General features: G+C 44.4%; 1 protein-coding gene across 1 annotated transcript in view; it reads right to left on the bottom strand.

Annotated features, from left to right (window-relative positions):
• Positions 1-24,274, bottom strand: part of NOX1 (NADPH oxidase 1) — a 39,837-nt gene that overhangs the window by 5,843 nt on the left and 9,720 nt on the right. Inside the window, exons 2-11 of the mRNA XM_070760145.1 lie at positions 21,277-21,372; positions 18,237-18,347; positions 13,979-14,063; positions 12,781-12,923; positions 10,985-11,166; positions 5,897-6,038; positions 4,766-4,858; positions 2,054-2,289; positions 869-1,031; positions 65-211 (exon numbers count right to left, since the gene is read on the bottom strand). Coding sequence (XP_070616246.1) covers positions 65-211; positions 869-1,031; positions 2,054-2,289; positions 4,766-4,858; positions 5,897-6,038; positions 10,985-11,166; positions 12,781-12,923; positions 13,979-14,063; positions 18,237-18,347; positions 21,277-21,372 — 1,398 coding nt within the window. The remainder of the gene's footprint in view (positions 1-64; positions 212-868; positions 1,032-2,053; positions 2,290-4,765; positions 4,859-5,896; positions 6,039-10,984; positions 11,167-12,780; positions 12,924-13,978; positions 14,064-18,236; positions 18,348-21,276; positions 21,373-24,274) is intronic.

Below are 24,274 nucleotides of genomic sequence, written 5' to 3'. Positions count from 1 at the left end.
AAGGTGCCCAGCGATAAGTCAAGAAGCTCGAGAATAAGACACAAAGGTTAGCCCTCCAACTCACCATGCTTCGGTTCCAGCCCGTGAGGTAGAGATGATAGCTCAGGAAATCTGCTCTGCCTGACCCCTCCATCTCTTGTTCCAAGGAGGACAGGAGGTGTTTGAACCAGGCAAATGACCCCGTTTCTCGGCAAATCCAGTAGAAGTAAATCTTGCAGCCCACACAAGAAAGAAAAGAAAAGAAGACAGAAACAATAACATGCTTTCAAATGCCCGTCGGCACCTCCCAAGTCATAATAATAATAATAATAATAATAATAATAATAATAATAATAATAATAATAGTACGTATCAGGAAAGACTTCATGAACTCAATCTGTATAGTCTGGAGGACAGAAGGAAAAGGGGGGACATGATCGAAACATTTAAATATATTAAAGGGTTAAATAAGGTCCAGGAGGGAAGTGTTTTTAATAGGAAAGTGAACACAAGAACAAGGGGACACAATCTGAAGTTAGTTGGGGGAAAGATCAAAAGCAACGTGAGAAAATATTATTTCACTGAAAGAGTAGTAGATCCTTGGAACAAACTTCCAGCAGACGTGGTTGGTAAATCCACAGTAACTGAATTTAAACATGCCTGGGATAAACATATATCCATTGTAAGATAAAATACAGGAAATAGTATAAGGGCAGACTAGATAGACCATGAGGTCTTTTTCTGCCTTCAATCTTCTATGTTTCTATTTCTATGAGCCTGGCTCATTATTCTGGCTTAAGCCTATAAGACATAAACTCAAGAACTCTGATTGCTGTACCGTAAGAAAGACTACTTGTAAACAGGTTGCCGAGAAACCAACTGAGCTTACCTTTCTGGTTTGAAGTTCCTGGTCCCCACGCTGGAACTTGTACCAGATGGATTTCAGTACCGAAGCAAAGGGAGTCACCCCAATCCCAGCTCCCACCAACATGGCCACCTCATACCGGAAGACATCCTCGCTGGCTGTGCCAAAAGGACCATCCACCATCATCCTGAAAAGATGAGCAAACCGTGTTTTGCTTTCTCCGCTTTCATAGGCTACAAAAAGCTGAGTGGTACAGTGGCCTAGAGGCAGAGATGGGTTCTTCCCTGGTTCAGATCAGTTTGCCCGAACTGGTAGCAACCCAATGGTGACATTACGATGATGTCACAGAACCAGTTCAGTCAGTGAGGGTCCGTGGATGCCACCATCTTTTTTAAAAAAATATTTTGTGGGGGGTTGTATTTGTATTGTGGTGGTTGGCTCTGGGCCAGCTCCTGCCCCAAGGACTGTGGGGGTTGATGTGGGTGAATCCTCCCATTGTCAGATGTCAGGTTTACTGCCGACTGCTTCTGACAGCGAAGCGTCTGTAGCAGATAGTGAAAGTGAAGTGGGATCCTCAGAGGAGATAATGGCAGACAGCCCATTAGATAGTCGCCCTGTGAGTGATTCATCATCGTTATCATCACTGGATTCTGAAGGAGAGACATTCATTCATGTGCACAGACGCAGGACAATGTCTAGGAAAAAGCAACTGCGTAAATACTACAGGAAATAAGGGAGGTCACCTGTGGCTGGGTGTAATTAGACTAATTGGGGCTGTTGTTAAATTGTCAGCGTTCTGGCCTCTGGGCATGGAAGTTTATCCTTTCGGTGAAGGAGAGACGTGTATTTTGTATCAGGATTCGACAAGGACTCTTTGAACTGTTGCCAGGACTTTTGAACTCAATCATTGTCAAGTTTGTGACTTGAGAACACTTGAAGGAGAATGGCTGTGACGTCTTCACAGCTGCTTGTTATCTGCTTTGTGTTTGTTTATGGTTCATCACAGCATTCAAGGCTGTTGCTTTGAAGGTGAGCACTTTGACTGACTAAGAGTGTGTTTGGCTCCTGTTTTCCTTTCGATAAAACAGTGTTATTGACTTTACAACTGTGTGTGTCTGAATTCCTACCTTTGAACTTTAATTGGGGGCTCGTGCCGAGAACCCCGGCCAACACAATAGTTATGGACAGAGTCCCAACGTCGCCGCTCACCTGGGCATTGGTGGGTTTGGCTGCTGCAAGGTGTCAATCAAGGTCTCAGTCCAATCACCCGCCACCCGAATGTGGACAGAGAAGAAGTCTTCCTCTGGGGCGGAGGTGAGAGTGAACGGATGCCACTCTAGATAGGAGATGGCGGGGCAGTTAAGGAACACATACTGTCCGATTTCCATGCTGAAACCTGCCTTGCACATCTGAATTTCCAGGACTCTGGAGGGATGCATGATGACCTGAAAGACAAGGTTTCAACAGTGAGCAAACCCTGTGCCCATGATGGGGAACCTATGGCGTGCGTGCCAGAGGTGGCATAGAGAGCCCTCTCTATGGGCATGTGTGCCCTCACCAGCAGCTCTTCTGCTTTTCAGTGTGCAGATGTGCGCCAACCAGCTGGTTTTTGCGGGTACAGGAGCACCTGAAAATGCCCCCAAATTAGGCTGTTTTTCAGACCATTTTTCAAGCCATTTTCAGGCTGGTTTATGAGCTGTTTTCAGGCTGGTTTTTCAGGCAATTTTCAGGCTATTTATGAACTATTTTCAGGCCATTTTTAAACTATTTTCAGGCCATTTTTGAACTATTTTCAGGCTATTTTCAAGCAGGTTTTTGAGCCATTTTCAGACCATTTTTTAGAATGTTTTCAGGCCATTTTTGAGCTGTTTTCATGCCGTTTTTTTCATGCCATTTTCAGGCTGTTTCTGGGGGGCATATTCCGGTTTCCAAGGTATCAGGTTAGAAATCAGGAAGTGAGTTCTAATCCTGCCCTAGGTATAAAAAGCGGCCTGAAAAATGGCCAGAAAACAAGCCGAAAATGGTCCCAAAATGTCTTCGGGTTACCAGTGCTCCAGTGAATGCATATGAATGTGTATTCTAGTTTGGGCGCCACTCGGTGCTGAAAAAGTTCACCATTCCTGCCCTCTGCCTTGTCCCAATGGGGATGGCAGTGACTCCCACTCCCCATATACAATATCCTCTCCCCACATTGAGTAAAGGTGCGAGGAAGACAGAGCGAACCCTTCCTCCCTCTTTGATGCAGACACACAAGCTGCCTCCTCCTTTCTCTTTTGTTCACATAAAAGATGGAGATTAGCCTGGGGACAGAGTAATTCTTCCTTGACTTGACTATTGCAATACGCTCTACATGGGACTACCCTTGAGGAGCATCGGAGACGTTTAATAACGGGTGTACCAAGGTACACCCATATTACTCCAACTCTACGCAAGCTGCGTTGGTTGCCAGTCGGTCTCCAAACGCAATTCAAGGTGTTGGTTATCACCTTTAAAGCCCTAAATGGCTCAGGGCCAGACTATTTATGGGACCGACTCCTCCCTCATACCTCACTGTGGCCAGTAAGGGCTCACAGAGTTGACCTTCTCCAGGTCCCGTCCGCTAAACAATGTTGGCTGGCGGGACCTCGGGGAAGAGCCTTTTCTGCGGTGGCTCCGATTCTTTGGAACCAACTGCCTCCAGAGATCCACATTATCTCCACCCTACCGGTCTTCCGGAAAGCCGTTAAGACCTGGCTTTTCCGGCAGGTCTGGAAGTAGGCTGATTGTAAGTATGTATGTTTTTTATATTATTGTTATTATTGATTTTTATTACTAGATTTTAACTGTTTTTATTGTTGTTGTATTTATTCCAATTGTTAGCCGCTCAGAGTCCGAATGAATGAATGAATGAATGAATGAATGAATGAATGAATGAATGAATGAATGAATGAATAGTCACGCAATAATATCCCACGGCTGAGTTTAAACCTGGATCTTCCCAGCCACTTGGAAAAAAGCAGTTTCGTCTAAGCAACAGTAGCTAAACCAATTCTTCACCCAGATTAATGTTTGAAAGCAGCTCAGACACAGACTCCCTGTTTCACTGAACGACAAGGAGAGGGAAGTGCCAGAGTCTGTTGGAATCTTGGTCAAAAGACATGTTAGACATCCTGCGAAGTGGATTTCATGGCCTGGTCTAGCGGCCTATATCCAGTAGGACCAACATTGGATGACCTTTATGTTAAAATTACAGAAACTGTGGGCAGGTTTTCAAGACCTCCATCACTTTTCATTGGATAAGCAGCGAAGCAGGAAACCACTTTCAGATGGAAGCGGCCTGGAAGCTGAGCTCGGCTCTAAGTCATCTTTACTGTAATAGGGCAGTAATATTGTACTACGTGATTATGGGTTTTAGATCTCTGTCTGTCTGTCTCTCTGTCTCCCTCTCTCTTTGTGTCTCTTTCTCTATCTGTTTGTCTCTGTGTGTATATGTGTGTGTGTCTCTCTCTCTGTCTCTGTCTCTCTCTGTGTCTCTCTCTGTCTCTCTATCTCTGCCTCTCTGTCTCTCTCTCTCACTCTTATTCTCTGTCTCTCTGTCCATCTCTCTCTGTCTCTCTCTCTGTCTGTCTGTCTCTGTCTGTCTCCCTCTCTGTCCCTGTCTCTCTGTTTCTATCTATCTATCTACCTACCTACCTACCTACCTATCTATTTCTCTACCTATCTACCTACCTACCTATCTACCTACCTATCTATTTCTCTACCTACCTACCTACCTACCTATCCATCCATCCATCCATCTATCTCTGTCTATCTGTGTGTGTGTGTGTGTGTGTCCCTCCCTCTCCCTCCATCCCTCCCCCACCCTTCCCTCCCTCTCCCTTAACTATATTTAGGTCAAAGCTGGTTAGTAGGTTTGAAGACGGAAGACCAAACCACACCTACCTTTGTAATAACCACCTTCTGGCAGGAACGCCAAATCCTCAGGGCTCGCTCAAATGCATAGAGAATAAGAGGTGCCAGCACCCACTTCCAGGACTTAAAAGAAGGAAAGTACAATAAGAAAGACCATCCTGCAGGAAATGCTTTTTCCTGATCGTTCTATCTCCAGAATTATGCTGAATTCATGCATTATATTAAACCGCAGATTGTTTTTTTATCATAATTGCCCAGGTTTTCCCAATACAGTGGTACCTCGGTTTTCGAACGATTTACAATTCGAATAAATCGGTATTCGACTAAGAAATTCGAGAAAATTTTGCCCTGAAATCCAAACAAACATTTGGAATTTGAACACCCGAGAAAGCTGAGGACAGAAGCTGGCAAGCTACAGGGAGAGACAGCTGAGGGGAATTTATCTTATGGGATAAATTGTTTCAGTTCTGGACTAAATTGGTTCTCGACCACACTTCCGGAACGAATTGTGGTCGAGAACCGAGGTACCACTGTATACTAAACTAAAATACTATAACTTTATAACTCACCAAGCCCCAATCAATTAATAGCTACATTTTGTGTAATAGGAAGCTCAGCTTTGGGGCTGGGTGGATGAACTTTGGGTTAACGTCAACTACACATTGGGTGATGCCAAGGTTTGGCAACTGACTCAACCAATCCAAAGCAAAATTTTCATGGGGGTCTTCTTTAATGGAATAGGGCTAGGACAGAGGTCTGCAACCTTAAACACACAAAGAGCTATTTAGTACTGTTTCCCCCAGAAAGAAAACACCAGGAGCCAATAATTAGTCTGGCACCAGACCAGACTACCTATGGGACCATCTTCTGCCTCAAGCGGTCGGATCCCACAGAATTGGTCTTCTCCAGGTCCCATCAGCCAGACAATACCGACTGGCGGGACCTAGGAGAAGAGCCTTCTCTGTGGCGGCCCCGGCCCTGTGGAACGAACAGGATTCGCACTGCCCCCATTCTCCCCGCCATCCGTAAGGTTCTGAAAACCACCTTTGCCAAGATATCTTCGCTGAGTTGCCTCTTATTCCTCTGGAATAGCACCTCTCCCTGCTGGGAATATACCTTTCCTTCCATCACGGCACAGACTATCCCCAAAGATGTTCTCACCTCTGCTGGAATACTTCCAAACTCAGGCACTGCACAATAGTGATGATGGCTGCCGTTTTGGCCCCACCGGGAAGGGTGATGCGCGCACTCCTCGGGGTCATGCTTCTTCAGGCTTTCAGGCGTTTGCCCACGAACAAGACCTCTGCGGAGGTAGGTGGGAGTAAATTTATTTTATTTATTTTGTCAATCGAGTATAGAATAGTAGTTTATATAAACATGTGCCGGTGCCTGGAGGCTGTTGGGGTCTGGATGGGTGTCAACAGACTCAAGCTCAACCCGGATAAGACGGAGTGGCTGTGGGTTCTGCCTCCCATGGACAATGCCATCTGTCCGTCCATAACCCTGGAGGGGGATTACTGACCCCCTCAGAGAGGGTCCGCAACTTGGGTGTCCTCCTCGATCCACAGCTCACATTAGAGAAATATCTTTCAGCTGTGGCGAGGGGGGCGTTTGCCCAGGTTCGCCTGGTGCACCAGTTGCGGCCCTATCTGGACCGGGACTCACTGCTCACAGTCACTCGTGCCCTCATCACCTCGAGACTCGACTACTGTAACGCTCTCTACATGGGGCTACCTTTGAAAAATGTTCGGAAACTTCAGACCGTGCAGAATGCAGCTGCGAGAGCAATCATGGGCTTTCCCAAATATGCCCATGTTACACCAACACTCCGCAGTCTGCATTGGTTGCCGATCAGTTTCCGGTCACAACTCAAAGTGTTGGTTATGACCTATAAAGCCCTTCATGGCACCAGACCAGATTACCTCAGGGACCGCCTTCTGCTGCACGAATCCCAGCTACCAGTTAGGTCCCACAGAGTGGATCTTCTCCAGGTCCCGTCAACTAAGCAATGTTGCCTGGCGGGACCCAGGGGAAGAGCCTTCTCTGTGGCGGCCCCGACCCTCTGGAACCAACTCCCCCCAGAGATTAGAACTGCCCCCACCCTCCTTGCCTTTCGTAAACAACTTAAAACCCTTTCGTAAACAACTTAAAACCCATCTCTGCCGCCAGGCATGGGGGAATTGAGATCCTCTTTCCCCCTAGGCCTTTACAATTCTATGCATGGTATGTATGTAAGTATGTTTGGTTTTTATATTAATAGATTTTTAATCATCAGTACCAAATTACTATTGTACACTGTTTTATTGTCGCTGTTAGCCGCCCCGAGTCTCTGGAGAGGGGCGGCATACAAATAAATAAATAAATAAATAAATAAATAAATAAATAAATAAATAAATAAATAAATAAATAAATAAATAAATAAATAAATAAATAAATAAATAAATAAATAAATAAATAAATAAATAAATAAATAAATAAATAAATAAATAAATAAATAAATAAACAAACAAACAAACAAACAAACAAACAAACAAACAAACATAATATAGAAAGTAATGATTAAAATAAAGGACAATAGGACAGTAGGACAGGGATGGTAGGAACAATGGTATGCTTATGCATGCTCCTTATAGACCTCTTAGGAAAAGGGAGAGGTCAATTGTAGATAATCTAAGGTTAAAAATTTTGGGATTTGGGGAAGAAACAACAGAGTCAGGGAGTGAATTCCAGGCATTGATCATGCTCTTGCTGAAGTCGCATTTTCTGCAGTCTAGTTTAGAGTGGTTGATATTCAGTTTGAATCTACTACGTGCTCGTGTGTTGTTGGGGTTGAAGGTAAAGTAGTCATTAACTGGAAGGACATTAAATTTGGAACTTTCCTCGTAGAGGGCAGTTATATTAAAAGGAGGGTATAAAAAAACATGAATGAGATAAGTAAGAATATAAGAAATAGAGTGAAGCACTATGGCATAGTTTTAGTAGAAAAAAGCAAATAGCCAAGATAAATTTTGATAGCTAATAGCATTTTGAACCCGAATGAGAACGGAAAACAATATTTGAAATCCAGATGGCAAAATTAGAAAAGGAGGTAGCACAAGATAAACGATGTATATCAAAACAAAACAGATAAATAATTAAGAATTTTGATTAAGAATTTGACGATTGAAGAAGCAGCAGCCTAGAACAGGGGTGTCAAACTCGCGGCCACCAACCAGATGTGTCAAATACTAGCCCAGCCCTCGCCCAGTTTAGCGAAGGGGGGGAGTCCCAATACATCACATGATGATGCCATGAAGATGCAAGTTTGACACCCCTGTCCTAGAATCATTACATTCCCACAAACAGTCTAAGTCCAATCCTTCTTGAATTCCAGGGACCCTGATCTGGTGCCAATTAATATTATTTACATATTATTCTTGCAACAGAATATCCTACGCAACTAGATTTACAATCCTAGGTTTAAAAAATCTTAAAACGTTTATGGTGAACCTTTTTTTCCTCGGGTGCCAAAAGAGGGTGGGCTGCACTATCACGCATGTGTGAGTGCCCACAACCATAATTCAATGCCTGGGGAGGGCGAAAACAGCTTCCCCCACTCCCGGGAGGCCTCTGGAGGCCCTCTGGATGCTGGAAACGGATTGTTTCCCAACTTCTGGTGGGCCCAGTAGGCACATGTTTTGCCCTCCTCAGGCTCCAAAGGATTTCCTGAAGCTGGGGGAGGGTAAAAATAGCCTTCCCCATCCCTCCAGAGGCTCTCAGGAGGCCAAAAGTGCCCCCCTGGAGCCTCTGTGCAAGCCAAAAATCGGCTGGCCAGCACATACATGCACGTTGGAGCTGAGCTAGAACAACGGCTTGCATGCCAGCAGATACATCTCCGCATGTCACCTGTGGCACCTGTGCCGTACGTTTGCCATCACTGGCTTAGAAATACATCGCCTTAAACACGACCTAAGCATAGCCCAGAAACTCATCTGCTACAACGTCCTTCCTGTCAACGACTACTTCAGCTTCAACCACAATAACACACGAGCACACAACAGATACAAACTCAAAGTAAACCACTCTAAACCTCGACTGCAGGAAATACGACTTTAGTAACCAAGTAGTTGATGCATGGGACTCACTATCTGGCTCTGTAGTATCATCACCTAACCCCCAAAACTTTATCCTTAGACTATCCACTGTTGACCTCACCTGTTTCCTAAGAGGTCAATGCATGTGCACCAGCGTGCCTTCCATCCCCTGTCCTAATGTTTCTCTCTTACTAGTATCATGTATAAAAACATTGTTACATCTTTGTATACTACCAACATGTACTTGACAAAATAAATACATAAAATAAATAAATTAACAGAGTTGAAAGGGGCCTTGTAGGTATCTACTCCAACCCCTTTCCCAAGCAGGAGAAAAAAGTCTAACTTTAGTGGACTAGATTTCTGTCTACAGACATGTGGACTAAATTTCCTGAACAGCTACTTAATATATGGCCTGATCCTTTGTGTTTGACGCCCCCATCCCTCTCACTCTTTTTTCCCCCTAAGTAGTAAGAGACTTCCAGAAGTTTCTAAAATCCCATAATCCTTCACTCATTGCTCCAGGGAGTGGAAGGAATTCCAGATACAACTATTGGCTATGTCATATATTTACATTGGCTGCTATAATAGGATTGCAGGGAAACTATTACATTTGTACTTTCGAATTATGAGTCACATCATGCAAGTATCATTAGCTTAACCAAACATGGCCTTCAAAATGCAGATATCTGCAATCCCTCAAGAAACTAGTATAATTTGCAGCTCTTTATTAATTGCCACCTTTAATTCCAGATGTAAAAAGTAAACATCAATGTTAACATTTTAAGAACCATGGTTCATATTAATATACTCTTTTGTTTAGTTTTGTTTTTAAGGGGCTTTTAATCTAAACATCAGAATGTTAATAATCTCCAGTCAACACTGTATAAAGACCACAGGATCCAAACACTAGCTTTTATAACAATTTTAAAATTATCGCATAATAAAAAGATTGCTTAATTATAAAATAAAACAAGATAAATGTTTTTTAAAAAGTAATCAATCTTCTCACCCATTTAATATTTATATGTATTTATATGCCAGGTTGTACCGTAGGTATATACATATGTATAAATATTGCATATCTATAGGTGTGCTATGTATGTGTATAATTTGAGAGCAAGCAACATAATTTCATTTTTAATGTGTGCCAGAGTGCCCACAGGAAAAAAAATGATAATTAAGGTTATCTTATCATCTTGTCTTGTCTCCTCATCCCATCATCTACAGTATCTTGTATTTTAGAAAGCCAAGTGCATCAGTATTAACCCATCTTATCAATTCATGTTTACATCTTTTGTCTGGTTTTCTTCTACGCTTTTAGCTTTTCTCTCTGTTTTTTCTCTTTATTCGTTTTTGTTCCCTTTCAATTTTTATTAATTCTTTTATTAATGCGGTTAAAACTTTCAAACAAAATGATATGTGTGTGTACATGGATATGTATTTGTGCGTATAAATAATTCAGCCATTGTGTGTGTGGGGGGCGGATTTTTCCAGATTCTTCTGCTGCCGGTTGGCAGTACTTAAAAAAGCTTGTGTGCATACACAGAAGCAAAAAACAAGATGGCGGCACCCATGGTGCTGCCGAGAGAACCATCTTGGGGGCGCGGCCTGGGTCATGCCAGTTCCAGTGACCCAGCCCGCCAAGTTACTAACGGTTCTAAAGAACAGGTCCGTGAGTGTGTGTATGAGTGTGTGTGTAGAATTATTTATTTATTTATTTATTTATTTAATTTATTTATTAGATTTGTATGCCGCCCCTTTCCGTAGACTCGGGGCGGCTCACAACATAATAAAAAAATTCATAACAAATCTAATAATTTACAATTTAAAAATTTAAAGTAGTTAAGAAAACCCCATTTTTAAGCAGACATACCTACAAACATACCATACATAAATTATATAGGCCCGGGGGAGATATCTCAATTCCCCCATGCCTGACGACAAAGGTGGGTTTTGAGGAGTTTACGAAAGGCAAGGAGGGTAGGGGCAGTTCTAATCTCTGGGGGGAGCTGGTTCCAGAGATTCGGGGCCACCACAGAGAAGGCTCTTCCCCTGGGGCCCGCCAACCAACATTGTTTAGTTGACGGGACCCGGAGAAGGCCGACTCTGTGGGACCTAATCAGTTGCTGGGATTAACCCATCCTGCCATCTGTTTAAAACATTGGTGCCTTACGCGATGCCATGGATGACGAGGCCGGCAAAATAGACGACAAAGAGATGGTGGGTGTACCAGAAGACCTCGAAATAGCTCCTGCGGATTTGTTCCATGGAAGAAGTGATCATGAGAATAAGAGCCAAAGTGATGATCACGCCCGTCAGGCCTGGAATGGTGGTGAACGCTACAGCTAAAGGGATCTGCAAGACCAAGCAAGGCGAAGTCACACAAAGGCATCACAGATCGTGTCCCCGGGGACCTCAAGGGATGGGCTTCAAAAATTTTAGCACGGACTTCTCTGCCCGGGTGCCAGGTGGGTGTGGCCATGGTGGGCGTGGCCTAGTTGGCTTCCATGTTTGCCCTCCCCGGGCTCCGAAGTTTCCCCTTGAGACTCTGAGAGGGAGAAAACTGCATCTCCTGGGCTCCGGCAGCCCTCTAGAGCTTCCAGGAGGCCTGTTTTTCCCCTGTCTGAGTGTCCACATAGGCCCTGCTCTTACCTTGCATCCAAAACAGGCCATGTGGAGACTCCTGGGAGGGGAGCAGTAATGGCTTCCAGGTTACGCTATCCAGTGCACATCCCAGTAGGGAAATCTGGGGTGCGCATGCAGCTGCGTGTCACTGATATATGAACACATACCCCCACGCAAAATTCTGCGCATGCGCATGCGCAGCAAGTGAAATATCATGTGAGGATGCTCGCGTGAGTGAGATTTTAGCCATTTTCGTCAATCACCAAAATCTCGCTCACGTGCACATCTGCAGATTTCACTTGCTGAATCTTGCGTCGATGGGCGTGCACACGTACACACTCACAACGGCCTCAGAGGGCGCATCGGTAGTGCCAAAGAGGAGCAAACCATCAGTGGAGGGGAGGGGTGAGTGGGTGAAGCCAACCAGGGGTCGGATTGGGAGTTCTTTGAACACCACAGAATCTTAGCTACAAATTCTCCCGAACCCCTGCAAACCCCCAGCATCCAACCCTTGCCAAGGGTATGTTCCACAACCTAGGATCTTCTCCACCTGGAGAATTTTTTTTTTTTTAATAATCTTTATTACTTTAATAAATTAAAGAAAAAAACAACAAAAACAAGAAACTAACAAAACATTACACACACATACACAACTCGAGTTTTCAACTGCACTGTTGACGCTTTCAAAATTTGTTGTATATATTTGTATATCTTAATTATTTTTACATTTCACAATTTATCAGATAATTATCTGGATAATTTCAATCCCATAACTTTTAGGCCCGTATAACAAAATTGTAACAGACTAAAATGACCACCCAAAATCAAACATCCTTTAGAAAAAAAAATCAATCACCAAAACAGATTGTATTCTATTAAAAAAAAAAAAAAAAACATGCCCATGGCAGCTCACCAAAAAATGTAAAACAAGGTTTTAAAATGGCACATTGTTTTTTTTTTAAAAAAAATGCTGTTCAAGGGACATGTTTAAGACATTGATCCTTTAAGTAAAAGACAATTAGAATATCGACCCACAGTGTAAATTAGCAAAAGACATTTGGGAAGGAAGGGAAAAATCTCCCAAGAAAATATTAGTGACAGGTAAATCTTATGTTCTTTATCCAGGTTAAAAAAGCAGAGTTTGTTTGTTTGTTTGTTTGTTTGTTTGTTTGTTTGTTTGTTTGTTTGTTTATTATTGGATTGTATGTAAGAGATAATCCTCTTAAATGCCATCACCAACGTTACAGATAAAATCAAGAGGTTCCTGTTATTATTATATTTAGCCAAGGGCTCCCAAGTAATTTTCTTTTCGGAAGTAAATTATTGATTCGGCCACACACTTACCGTAAATTTGGAATGGATAGGATTTAACCACAAGCCATCCGTCTTATGAAGCTGGGACAGGATAGAGGGCAAGCTGTGGTCTTTTTCTTGCTGAGCATCGATGTACCACTCAACGTTACAGAAATGAGCAATGATGTGAATGGCTTGAGGAAAGCACAAAGCAAACCATTTATTGAATTTGAAAGAAAAAAACCCAACCCACCCAGACAGTGGATTGAGACCAAAACCTCAATACATCTTAATCATAATGTAGAATACAGTGGTACCTCTACCTACAAACGGCTCTACTTACGAACTTTTCTAGATAAGAACCAGGTGTTCAAGATTTTTTTTTGCCTCTTCTCAAGAACCATTTTCCACTTACAAACCTGAGCCTCCTAAACTGTAACCGGAAAAGGCGGAGAGAAGCCTCTGTGGGGCCTCTCTAGGAATCTCCTGGGAGGAAACAGGGCCGGAAAAGGCAGGGAGAAGCCTCCGTGGGGCCTCTCTAGGAATCTCCTGGGAGGAAACAGGGCCGGAAAAGGCAGGGAGAAGCCTCTGTGGGGCCTCTCTAGGAATCTCCTGGGAGGAAACAGGGCCGGAAAAGGCAGGGAGAAGCCTCTGTGGGGCCTCTCTAGGAATCTCCTGGGAGGAAACAGGGCCGGAAAAGGCAGGGAGAAGCCTCTGTAAGGCCTCTCTAGGAATCTCCTGGGAGGAAACAGGGCCTCCACCCTCCCTGTGGTTTCCCCAATCGCACACATTATTTGCTTTTACATTGATTCCTATGGGGAAAATTGCTTCTTCTTACAAACTTTTCTACGTAAGAACCTGGTCACGGAACGAATTAAGTTCATAAGTAGAGGTACCACTGTATTTGCATGGCAGAATCATAATATTACAATTCATTCCTTTTCCGTAGAATTCTTTTACACCAGGGCACCGCAACCTTAAACACTCAGAGTCATAAAACTCCTAACTGGAAGCTCCCTTTTCAATTCTGGAAATGACTGGAAGGCCAGATCCCCCACCATAGAGTCTCCTCCTAGTGTGGCATCCTTTTTTCTATGCCGACTGGAAGTCCCATTTCCCCACCATAGAGTCTCCACCTAGCACGTTGCATCTTTATTCTTTTACCAACCAGCAACAAGGAGCCACATGTGGCTCCGGAGCTGCTGGTTGCTGACCCCTGTTTTAGACTTTCCCAGATATTTTCATTTACCTGTATGAATAGCAATCATGTAAGCCACCAGTTTATGAAAGGCCAAATTATGATCCAGCTGCCGTCTTATGGTGCATCTGCCACACTAAATTGATGAAGCAAAAGTCAGGAACAGCCAAATAAAATATAAATTAAAAAATGAGGATAAACCTGCTGAATCAGGGCCAGCCCCATCTAGCCAGCATTCTTGGTTATAAGTTGGATTTCAAGACACCCCTTTCTCTTTGTTGCTCTGTTTTGAAGAACTTATTGTGTTGGAAAACTTTACTACAGGGGCCCCCAAACTTGGCAACTTTAAGACTTGTGGACTTCAACTCCCAGAATTCTCCAGCCAGTTATGCTGACTGGAGAATTCTGGGAGTTGAAGTCCACAAGTCTTAAAAGTTGCAAGGTTTGAAGATCTCTGCTTTACTAGCTTTCAATAGGAAGGAGAGAGTGGGGAAGAAATTGGAGGATTTCATACAGAGCCAGGGTGGCGCAGCAGGTAGAGTGCTGTACTACAGGCCACTGAAGCTGACTGTAAATCTGTAGGTCAGCGGTTCAAATCTCCTCACTGGCTCAAGGTTGACTCAATCTTCCATCCTTCCGAGGTGGGTAAAATGAGGACCTGGCTTGTGGGGGCAATATGCTGGTTCTGTTAAAAAGTGCTATTGCTAAAATGTTGTAAGCTGCCCTGAGTCTAAGGAGAAGGGGAGAGGCAGATATGGCGGGGGTCACAGAGTTAGCCGTTCCAGGGGAACGAGAGACCGTTGCTTAATAACGGTCCCTTGTTCCAACTCTGTGAGCCCAATCTTGGGTACTGGTGATGAGTGTAACTCTGGCCCTGGACTCAGGTTGCTGCTACTTAATGCCAGGTCGGTGGTAAATAAAGCTCTCCTCATCCGGGATTGATCCTGGATGAGGAGGCCGACCTGGCATGTATCACTGAAACCTGGCTGGGCCCGGAGGGAGGTGTTCCTCTCTCCGAAATTTGCCCAGCTGGGTTCCAGATATGGCATCAACCTCGACCCCAGGGAAGGGGGGGAGGAGTGGCTATTATAGCCAGGGAGAGCCTTTGCCTGCGTGGACTCATTGCTCCGGAAATTGCGGGTTGCGAGTCACTCTTGATGAGGTTGGACTTAGGGGTTCAGGTGGGCTTATTTCTCACGTACCTGCCTCCCAGCTGCGTGTCAAAAGCCCTGCCTGTGCTACTCGAGGAGGTAGCCGGGTTGGCGGTGGAGTTCCCCAGACTTATTGTCTTGGGGGACTTCAACCTGCCGTCACTCGGCGAAACCTCGGGGTTGGCACAGGAGTTCATGGCCACCATGACAGCCATGGACCTGACTCAAGTAGTACGGGGTCCAACTCATGAGGGGGGGCACGCACCTGACATGGTATTCCTTTCCGAGCAACTGAGTAATGGTCTGAGACTAAGGGGCTTAGAAGCAGTGCCTTTGTCATGGTCAGACCATTTTCTACTACGGCTTAACTTCCTGGCTCCAATCCTTCCCCACAGGGAGGCGGAACCAATGAAGATGTTCCGCCCCAGACGCCTAATGGATCCAGAGGGTTTCCAGACGGCGCTTGGGGTTATTCCAGAGGCACTCATCCACAGTTCGGCAGAGTCTCTTGCGGAGGCCTGGAATACGGCTGCTGCGGAGGCTCTTGACCGGATTGCGCCTTTGCGACCTCTCCGTGGCGCTAGACCCCGTAGAGCTCCATGGTTCAACGAGGAGCTCCGGGAGTTGAAACACCAAAAGAGACGTCTAGAGAAGCGATGGAGGAAGAGTAGGTCTGAATCTGATCGAACACTTGTAAGAGCTTTTATTAAGACTTACAAAGTGGCGCTCAAGGCGGCAAGATGCGCGTACCATGCCGCCTTGATTGCATCAGCGGAATCCCGCCCGGCCGCTCTGTTTAGGGTGACCCGCTCCCTTCTTAATCAGGGGGGAGTTGGGGAGCCCTTGCAGAGTAGTGCCGAGGAGTTTAACACGTTTTTCGCTGATAAAGTCGCTCAGATCCGGGCCGACCTCGACTCCAATTGTAAAACAGAGTCGACTGACAACGAGTCAGTCGAGGTGACTGGGGCACGTACTTGTCCACCTGTCTGGGAAGAGTTTGATCTGGTGACACCTGATGAAGTGGACAAGGCCATTGGAGCTGTGAGTTCTGCCACCTGTTTACTGGATCCGTGTCCCTCCTGGTTGGTTTCGGCCAGCAGGGAGGTGACACGGAGCTGGGCCCAGGAGATTACCAACGCTTCCTTGGGGAGGGGAGTTTTTCCATCACTCTATAAAGAAGCGCTTGTGCGCCCCCTCCTCAAGAAGCCTTCCCTGGACCCAGCAGTACTTAACAACTATCGTCCAGTCTCCAACCTTCCCTTCATGGGGAAGGTTGTCGAGAAGGTGGTGGCACTCCAGCTCCAGCGGTCCTTGGAAGAAGCCGATTATCTAGGTCCCCAGCAGTCGGGCTTCAGGCCCAGTTACAGCACGGAAACCGCTTTGGTCGCGTTGATGGATGATCTCTGGCGGGCCCGGGACAGGGGTTTATCCTCTGTCCTGGTGCTCCTCGACCTCTCAGCGGCTTTCGATACCATCGACCATGGTATCCTTCTGCACCGGTTGGAGGGGTTGGGGGTGGGAGGCACTGTGCTTCAGTGGTTCTCCTCCTACCTCTCTGGCCGGTCGCAGTCGGTGTTAGTGGGGGGTCAGAGGTCGACTCCGAGGTCTCTCCCTTGTGGGGTGCCTCAGGGGTCGGTCCTCTCCCCCTTGCTATTTAACATCTACATGAAACCGCTGGGTGAGATCATCCAAGGACATGGGGTGAGGTATCATCAATATGCCGATGATACCCAGCTTTACATCTCCACCCCATGCCCAGTCAACGAAGCGGCGGAAGTGATGTGCCGGTGCCTGGAGGCTGTTGGGGCCTGGATGGGTGTCAACAGACTCAAACTCAACCCGGATAAGACGGAGTGGCTGTGGGTTTTGCCTCCCAAGGACAATTCCATCTGTCCGTCCATTACCCTGGGGGGGGAATCATTGACCCCCTCAGAGAGGGTCCGCAACTTGGGCGTCCTCCTCGATCCACAGCTGACATTAGAGAACCATCTTTCGGCTGTGGCGAGGGGGGCGTTTGCCCAGGTTCGCCTGGTGCACCAGTTGCGGCCCTATCTGGACCGGGACTCATTGCTCACAGTCACTCATGCCCTCATCACCTCGAGGTTCGACTACTGTAATGCTCTCTACATGGGGCTACCTTTGAAAAGTGTTCGGAAACTTCAGATCGTGCAGAATGCAGCTGCGAGAGCAGTCATGGGCTTACCCAGGTATGCCCATGTTTCACCATCACTCCGCAGTCTGCATTGGTTGCCGATCAGTTTCCGGTCACAATTCAAAGTGTTGGTTATGACCTTTAAAGCCCTTCATGGCACTGGACCAGAATATCTCCGAGACCGCCTTCTGCCGCACGAATCCCAGCGACCGATTAGGTCCCACAGAGTGGGCCTCCTCCGGGTCCCGTCAACTAAACAATGCCGGTTGGCGGGCCCCAGGGGGAGAGCCTTCTCTGTGGCGGCACCGGCCCTCTGGAACCAACTCCCCCCGGAGATCAGAACTGCCCCTACTCTTCCTGCCTTCCGTAAACTCCTTAAAACCCACCTTTGTCGTCGGGCATGGGGAAACTAAACATCTCCCCCTGGGCACGTTGAAGTTATATATGGTATGCCTGTATGTGTGTATGTTAGTATTGGGGATTTTCTTCAACTTATAATATTTTAATTAATTGGATTGTATTGGATTGTTTTTCACTTGTTGTGAGCCGCCCCGAGTCTTCGGAGAGGGGCGGCATACAAATCCAAATAATAAATAAATAAATAAATAAATAAAAATTGAATAAATAAATACAGTCCCTGGGTCCCAAATTGTCTCCTGTGAACAACTAGTACTTCTAAATGAGTTTTATTCCAGGAACCCTTCAAATTTTGCTAGAGTGTAGTTCCCAAGACCCCGCAGAGTCTCAATGCCTTTGGAATCTCCATTCCAAGAGTCTGCAGAGCTGTCTGTGGTCGATGTTCTAGCCATTTCACACCTTCTCATTTATTTCCTTATCATTTAATCTGGAAATGGAGACATTCCACCTTTCTGAAACAGGATCCAGACATAAATTATACCCCCTCTAATCTTCCACAAGATACCTTTTAGCAACTAGCTGGATTCATAGTGCCCACCCAACACCCAGGGCTAAGTTCACCATACCACGAGCTCAGCCTTTTGCTTACCCGACAGGAGCCTCTCACGAAGGAGAGGAGATTCCGGCAAATGGGCAACAGGATCAACATACTATTGAAGTTCAGACACTTGGCGGAAGCCCGAGCCCAAGCCAGCGCAGACTAGAAAGGCAAAGAGAATATAAGACCATTTGGGCATCATTTTATATACTATACTAGTAACAGGATACCCGCGCTACAAAACTATGTGATTGGGTTTGATAAATTGACGGTTAAAGCTTGAAAATTAATGAGTAGTTACAATTGGGCTTGATACATTGACACTTAAAGCTTGAACATTTATGTAGAATGTATAACTCCTTAGCATCAGAGCGTGTTAATATAAGACAACTGGCAGTTGGAACAGAGTTCTTTTCAAATGGGGAGGGGTAGTAGAACATCTAAACTCCCAGCCCACAGGCTGGATGATTCAGGCTGGATGAATCACAGGCTGGATGAATCATGAATCATACCTGATTTAGCGAAGGGGTAGCATCAGAACATATTAACATAAGGCAACTGACAGTTGGAACAAAGTTCTTTTCAGGTGGGAAGGGGGAGTAGACCACCTAATTCCTTAGCATCAGAGGGCATTAATATAATACTATATAAGATATATTAATGCAGCTGTGAGAGCAATCATGGGCTTTCCCAAATATGCCCATGTTACTCCAACACTCCGCAGTCTGCATTGGTTGCCGATCAGTTTCCGGTCACAATTCAAAGTGTTGGTTATGACCTATAAAGCCCTTCATGGCACCGGACCAGACTACCTCAGGGACCGCCTTCTGCTGCACAAATCCCAGTGACTAGTTAGGTCCCACAGAGTGGGTCTTCTCCGGGTCCCGTCAACCAAACAATATCGCTTGGTGGGACCCAGAGGAAGAGCCTTCTCTGTGGCGGCCCCGACCCTCTGGAACCAACTCCCCCCAGAGATTAGAATTGCCCCCACCCTCCTTGCCTTTCGTAAGCTGCTTAAAACCCACCTCTGCCACCAAGCATGGGGGAACTAAGATACACTTTCCCCCTAGGCCTTCACAATTTTATGTATGGTATGATTGGTTTTTATATAATGGGTTTTTAACTGTTTTTTAGTATTGGATTTTGTTGTACTATTTTACTGCTGTTGTTAGCCGCCCCGAGTCTGCGAAGAGGGGCGGCATACAAATCCAATTAATAATAATAATAATAATAATAATAATAATAATAATAATAATAATAATAATCTGATGGTCATTTTGAAAAATCCTTTCTTAGCAAATACCTAGAAGCCAAGAGAAATATATGTGCCAAGTTTCAAGTTTGTAGGCTTTACAGTTCTGGAGATTTCGTGATGAGTAAGTGGTATTTGGCTTTTATATAGATAGATTATAGCTTCTTCTAAAGCACGAATATTATCAGGTCAAGCCCAAGAATGTCACGCAGTAAAACAATGCAGCCAATGTTCAGTTTTTAAAAAATTGTATACACTACATAGACAGAAACTTGTCAGACAAAACTTTTACTACTCTTAACCTAACGGATGTGCCCTGGGAAAATCTAGGGAGTGGCTGTTTTTACTTTCTGATTCTGAGCTGTGTTGCCTCTTGTCTCGCCTTCATTCACATAATGATATGTATAAAAGTAAAAAATAAAAACTTGATTATTATTTTTTTAAAGAAGGAAATGTTTGGACTTAATTGTGATCGCAAATTGAGGACTACCTATATACAGTGGTATCTCTACTTAAGAACATCTCTGCTTAAGAACTTTTCTAGATAAGAACCGATGTTCAAGATTTTTTTGCCTCTTCTTAAGAACCATTTTCTATTTAAGAACCCGAGCCCGGAAAACATTCCCAGGAAATTTGAGAGCAGCACGAAAGCCAGGACAGTTTCCTGCCATTCTCCCTTTAATCCCGGCCATCTCGGGCTTTTCTGCACTGCCAGAGGAGCCTTTTGGTGGTGCTTAAGGAGACTTTGGCAGTCCAGAGTGAATGAAGCATTTTCCTTTCTCTGGGCGCTTCGAGAGGGAATAAACCACTTCGCTGTGGTGACTCCCTCGCGCTGCCTCCCATACACCCGGTGTGAGGTTGCCTCCCGGAGCGTCTGGGAGCGTAAAGGTAAAAGGGGACACTTCGCCCCAGCCAGATCAACTTGGCTCCCCTCATCTCACCTTCTTCCTTCGGCAGCAACTGTCCTCCTCCTCTTCTTCCTCCACCTCCTCCCACCCAAATTCCGAGCTTTTATTTCTTTCCTAATGGGTTTGCTCGCATTATTTGCTTTTACATTGATTCCTATGGGAAAAATTGCTTCTACTTACAAACTTTTCTAGAATAGAATAGGATAGGATAGAATAGAATAGAATAGAATAGAATTTTATCGGCCAAGTGTGATTGGACACACAAATAATTTGTCTTGGTGCAGATGCTCTCAACGTACATTAAAAAAAAAGATACATTTGTCAAGAATCATGTGGTACACAACTTAATGATTGTCATAGGGGTCAAATAAGCAATGAAGAAACAATCAATATTAATAAAAATCTTAGGATACAAGCAAAAGTTACAGTCATACGGTCCTAAATGGGAGGAGATGGGTGATAGGAATGATGAGAAAAACTAGTAGAATAGAAGTGCAGATTTAGTAAAAAGTCTGACAGTGTTGAGGGAATTATTTGTTTAGTAGAGTGATGGCGTTCGGGAAAAAACTGTTCTTGTGTCTAGTTGTCTTGGTGTCCAGTGCTCTGTAGTGATGTTTTGAGGGTAGGAGTTGAAACAGTTTGTGTCCAGGATGCGAGGGGTCAGTAAATATTTTCCCGCCCTCTTTTTGACTCATGCAGTATACAGGTCCACAATGGAAGGCAGGTTGGCAGCAATTGTTTTTTCTACTTAAGAACCTGGTCACAGAATGAATTAAGTTCTTAAGTAGTGGTACCACTGTACATCAAAGCAAATACAGGAACAATTTAATCCTATTAAGTAGCATGAACATGGTTTTTTTTCCAGTTAGGTTAAACAATTTTCAGCAGCAGGGAGATCAAAAGCTTTATGAGATGCCAAAATGATACTCACCCCAAGAATCTGCCTGGTGTAATAGTACTGTTCACTTCTATCAAATATTAAGAAATATGTAACAAAAAGGTATAAATTCAACGCTAACCAAGCAGCCTAAGAAAGAAAGAAGGAAAAAAAAGTTTCATGTATTCAATTTTACAGTAAAAGCCATTCAATGATAAGGAAGACAATTACATTCAGGAATATTTTGAAATGAGACAATTGATATATCAAGCATTATTTAAAAAGAAAACAAATACATCAGTGGGCATGACAATACACCAACCACGAATTATTTTCTTGCCTGAATTCAGATAAGTCACAACCGAGCTAAATAAATGTTACGGTTGTCTAGGAAATAGACATAGAGTTCAGGTCACATTTCACGCAAGAGATCTATAAATATTAAGCATTCTTTTGGGATAACAGATGGTGAACATTTTGCCCATTGTTGTATGGCAACATATGGCAGTTTTGCCCTATTTTAAACTGTGCATTTTTAAATTGTATTTATTTATTTTTGAATACAGTGAAAGCATAGAAATTAAAGGAAAAATAAGGACATGGGAGGAAGGAAGGAGGGAAGGAAGGAAGGAAGGAAGGAAGGATCAATATCTACATGAAACCGCTGGGTGAGATCATCCAAGGGCATGGGGTGAGGTATCATCAGTACGCTGATGATACCCAGCTTTACATCTCCACCCCATGTCCAATCAACGAAGCAGTGGAAGTGATGTGCCGGTGTCTGGAGGCTGTTGGGGCCTGAATGGGTGCCAACAGACTCAAACTCAACCCTGATAAGACGGAGTGGCTGTGGGTTTTGCCCCTCAAGGACAATCCCACCTGCCCGTCCATCACCCTGGGGGGGGAATTATTGACCCCCTCAGAGAGGGTCCGCAACTTGGGCGTCCTCCTCGATCCACAGCTCACATTAGAGAACCATCTTTCAGCTGTGGCGAGGGGGGCGTTTGCCCAGGTTCGCCTGGTGCACCAGTTGCGGCCCTATTTGGACCGGGACTCACTGCTCACAGTCACTCATGCCCTCATCACCTCGAGGTTCGACTACTGTAATGCTCTCTACATGGGGCTACCTTTGAAAAGTGTTTGGAAACTTCAGATCGTGCAGAATGTAGCTGCGAGAGCAGTCATGGGCTTCCCCAGGTATGCCCATGTTACACCAACACTCTGCAGTCTGCATTGGTTGCCGATCAATTTCCGGTCACAATTCAAAGTGTTGGTTATGACCTTTAAAGCCCGGCATCGGACCAGAATATCTCCGAGACCGCCTTCTGCCGCACAAATCCCAGCGACCGATTAGGTCCCACAGAGTGGTCCTTCTCCGGGTCCCGTCAACTAAACAATGTCGGTTGGTGGGCCCCAGGGGAAGAGCCTCCTCTGTGGCGGCCCCGACTCTCTGGAACCAGCTTCCCCCAGAGATTAGAACTGCCCCTACCCTCCTTGCCTTTCATAAACCCCTTAGAACCCACCTTTGTCATCAGGCATGGGGGAACTGAGATATCTCCCCCGGGCCTATACAATTTATGTATGGTATATTTGTATGTATGTCTGCTTAATAATGGGGTTTTTAAATATTTTAAATTGTAAATTATTAGATTTGTCATGAACTGTTTTTATTGTGTTGTGAGCCGCCCCGAGTCTACGGAAACGGGGGGCATACAAATCTAATTAATAAATAAATAAATAAATAAATAAATAAATAAATAAATAAATAAATAAATAAATAAATAAATAAATAAATAAATAAATAAATAAGGAAGGAAGGAAGGAAGGAAGGAAGGAAGGAAGGAAGGAAGGAAGGAAGGAAGGAAGGAAGGAAGGAAGGAAGGAAGGAAGGAAGGAGAGAAAGACCCAGAAAGGAGAGAGAGAAAAAAGGAAGAAGAAGGAAGGAAAGAGAAAGAGAGAGAAAAGGGAAGAAAGAGAGGAAAGAAAGGAAGGTAGGAAGGTAGGTAGGTAGGAAGGAAGGAAGGAAGGAAGGAAGGAAGGAAGGAAGGAAGGAAGGAAGGAAGGATTTCCACCTTCCTTTTTATTAAGTGGTTGTCATTTTACTCATTCCCTTCTTTAATCCCTTTTTCATTCCCAAATATATAAATCATCAATTCAGTTTTTTTTCTTTCAACAAACAGTCCCTGTAAGGGTTTCCAGTCTTTCAAAATAAAATTGATTGTTCGTTGTGTGCATTTGTTGGTTTTTCATGTTTTTATGTTGTAAACTCCTAGAACCTGTTTTTCCATCTGTAATAAATCAGTAATAAAATTCAGTAATAAAATAAAACAAAATTCAGTAATAAAATAAACTCCTCCGGCCCCATTTCAGGAGGCAACTGAAAAAGAACTTTTGGGACAATCTCGACTTGTCTGACTGAGAATCTGTACAAGTGTTTCAAGCCTCTCACGGTATTTAATGACCTGAAACGTTGGCTGCAAGTTGTATCTTATCCTTCACAGTTGACTAATTCCCTCATTCTCTCATGAAAATAAGTAGGTCATTGATACCATTATTGGTTTTATTTACACTACGTTTCAAAGGTAGTGTACATTAAGAACTTGGTTATTTCATCACACCCAAAGAAACATAGAAGACTGACGGCAGAAAAAGACCTCATGGTCCATCTAGTCTGCCATTATACTATTTCCTGTATTTTATCTTACAATGGATATATGTTTATCCCAGGCATGTTTAAATTCAGTTACTGTGGATTTACCAACCACGTCTGCTGGAAGTTTGTTCCAAGGATCTACTACTCTTTCAGTCAAATAATATTTTATCATGTTGATTTTGATCTTTCCCCCAACTAACTTCAGATTGTGTCCCCTTGTTCTTGTGTTCACTTTCCTATTAAAAACACTTCCCTCCTGAACCTTATTTAACCCTTTAACATATTTAAATGTTTTGATCATGTCCCGCCTTTTCCTTCTGTCCTCCAGACTATACAGATTGAGTTCATGAAGTCTTTCCCGATACGTTTTATGCTTAAGACCTTCCACCATTCTTGTAG

The sequence above is a fragment of the Erythrolamprus reginae genome, chromosome 8 (assembly GCF_031021105.1).
Source record: "Erythrolamprus reginae isolate rEryReg1 chromosome 8, rEryReg1.hap1, whole genome shotgun sequence".
NCBI classification, from domain to species: Eukaryota; Metazoa; Chordata; class Lepidosauria; order Squamata; family Dipsadidae; genus Erythrolamprus; species Erythrolamprus reginae.
This window is presented reverse-complemented; position numbering and strand designations above follow the sequence as displayed.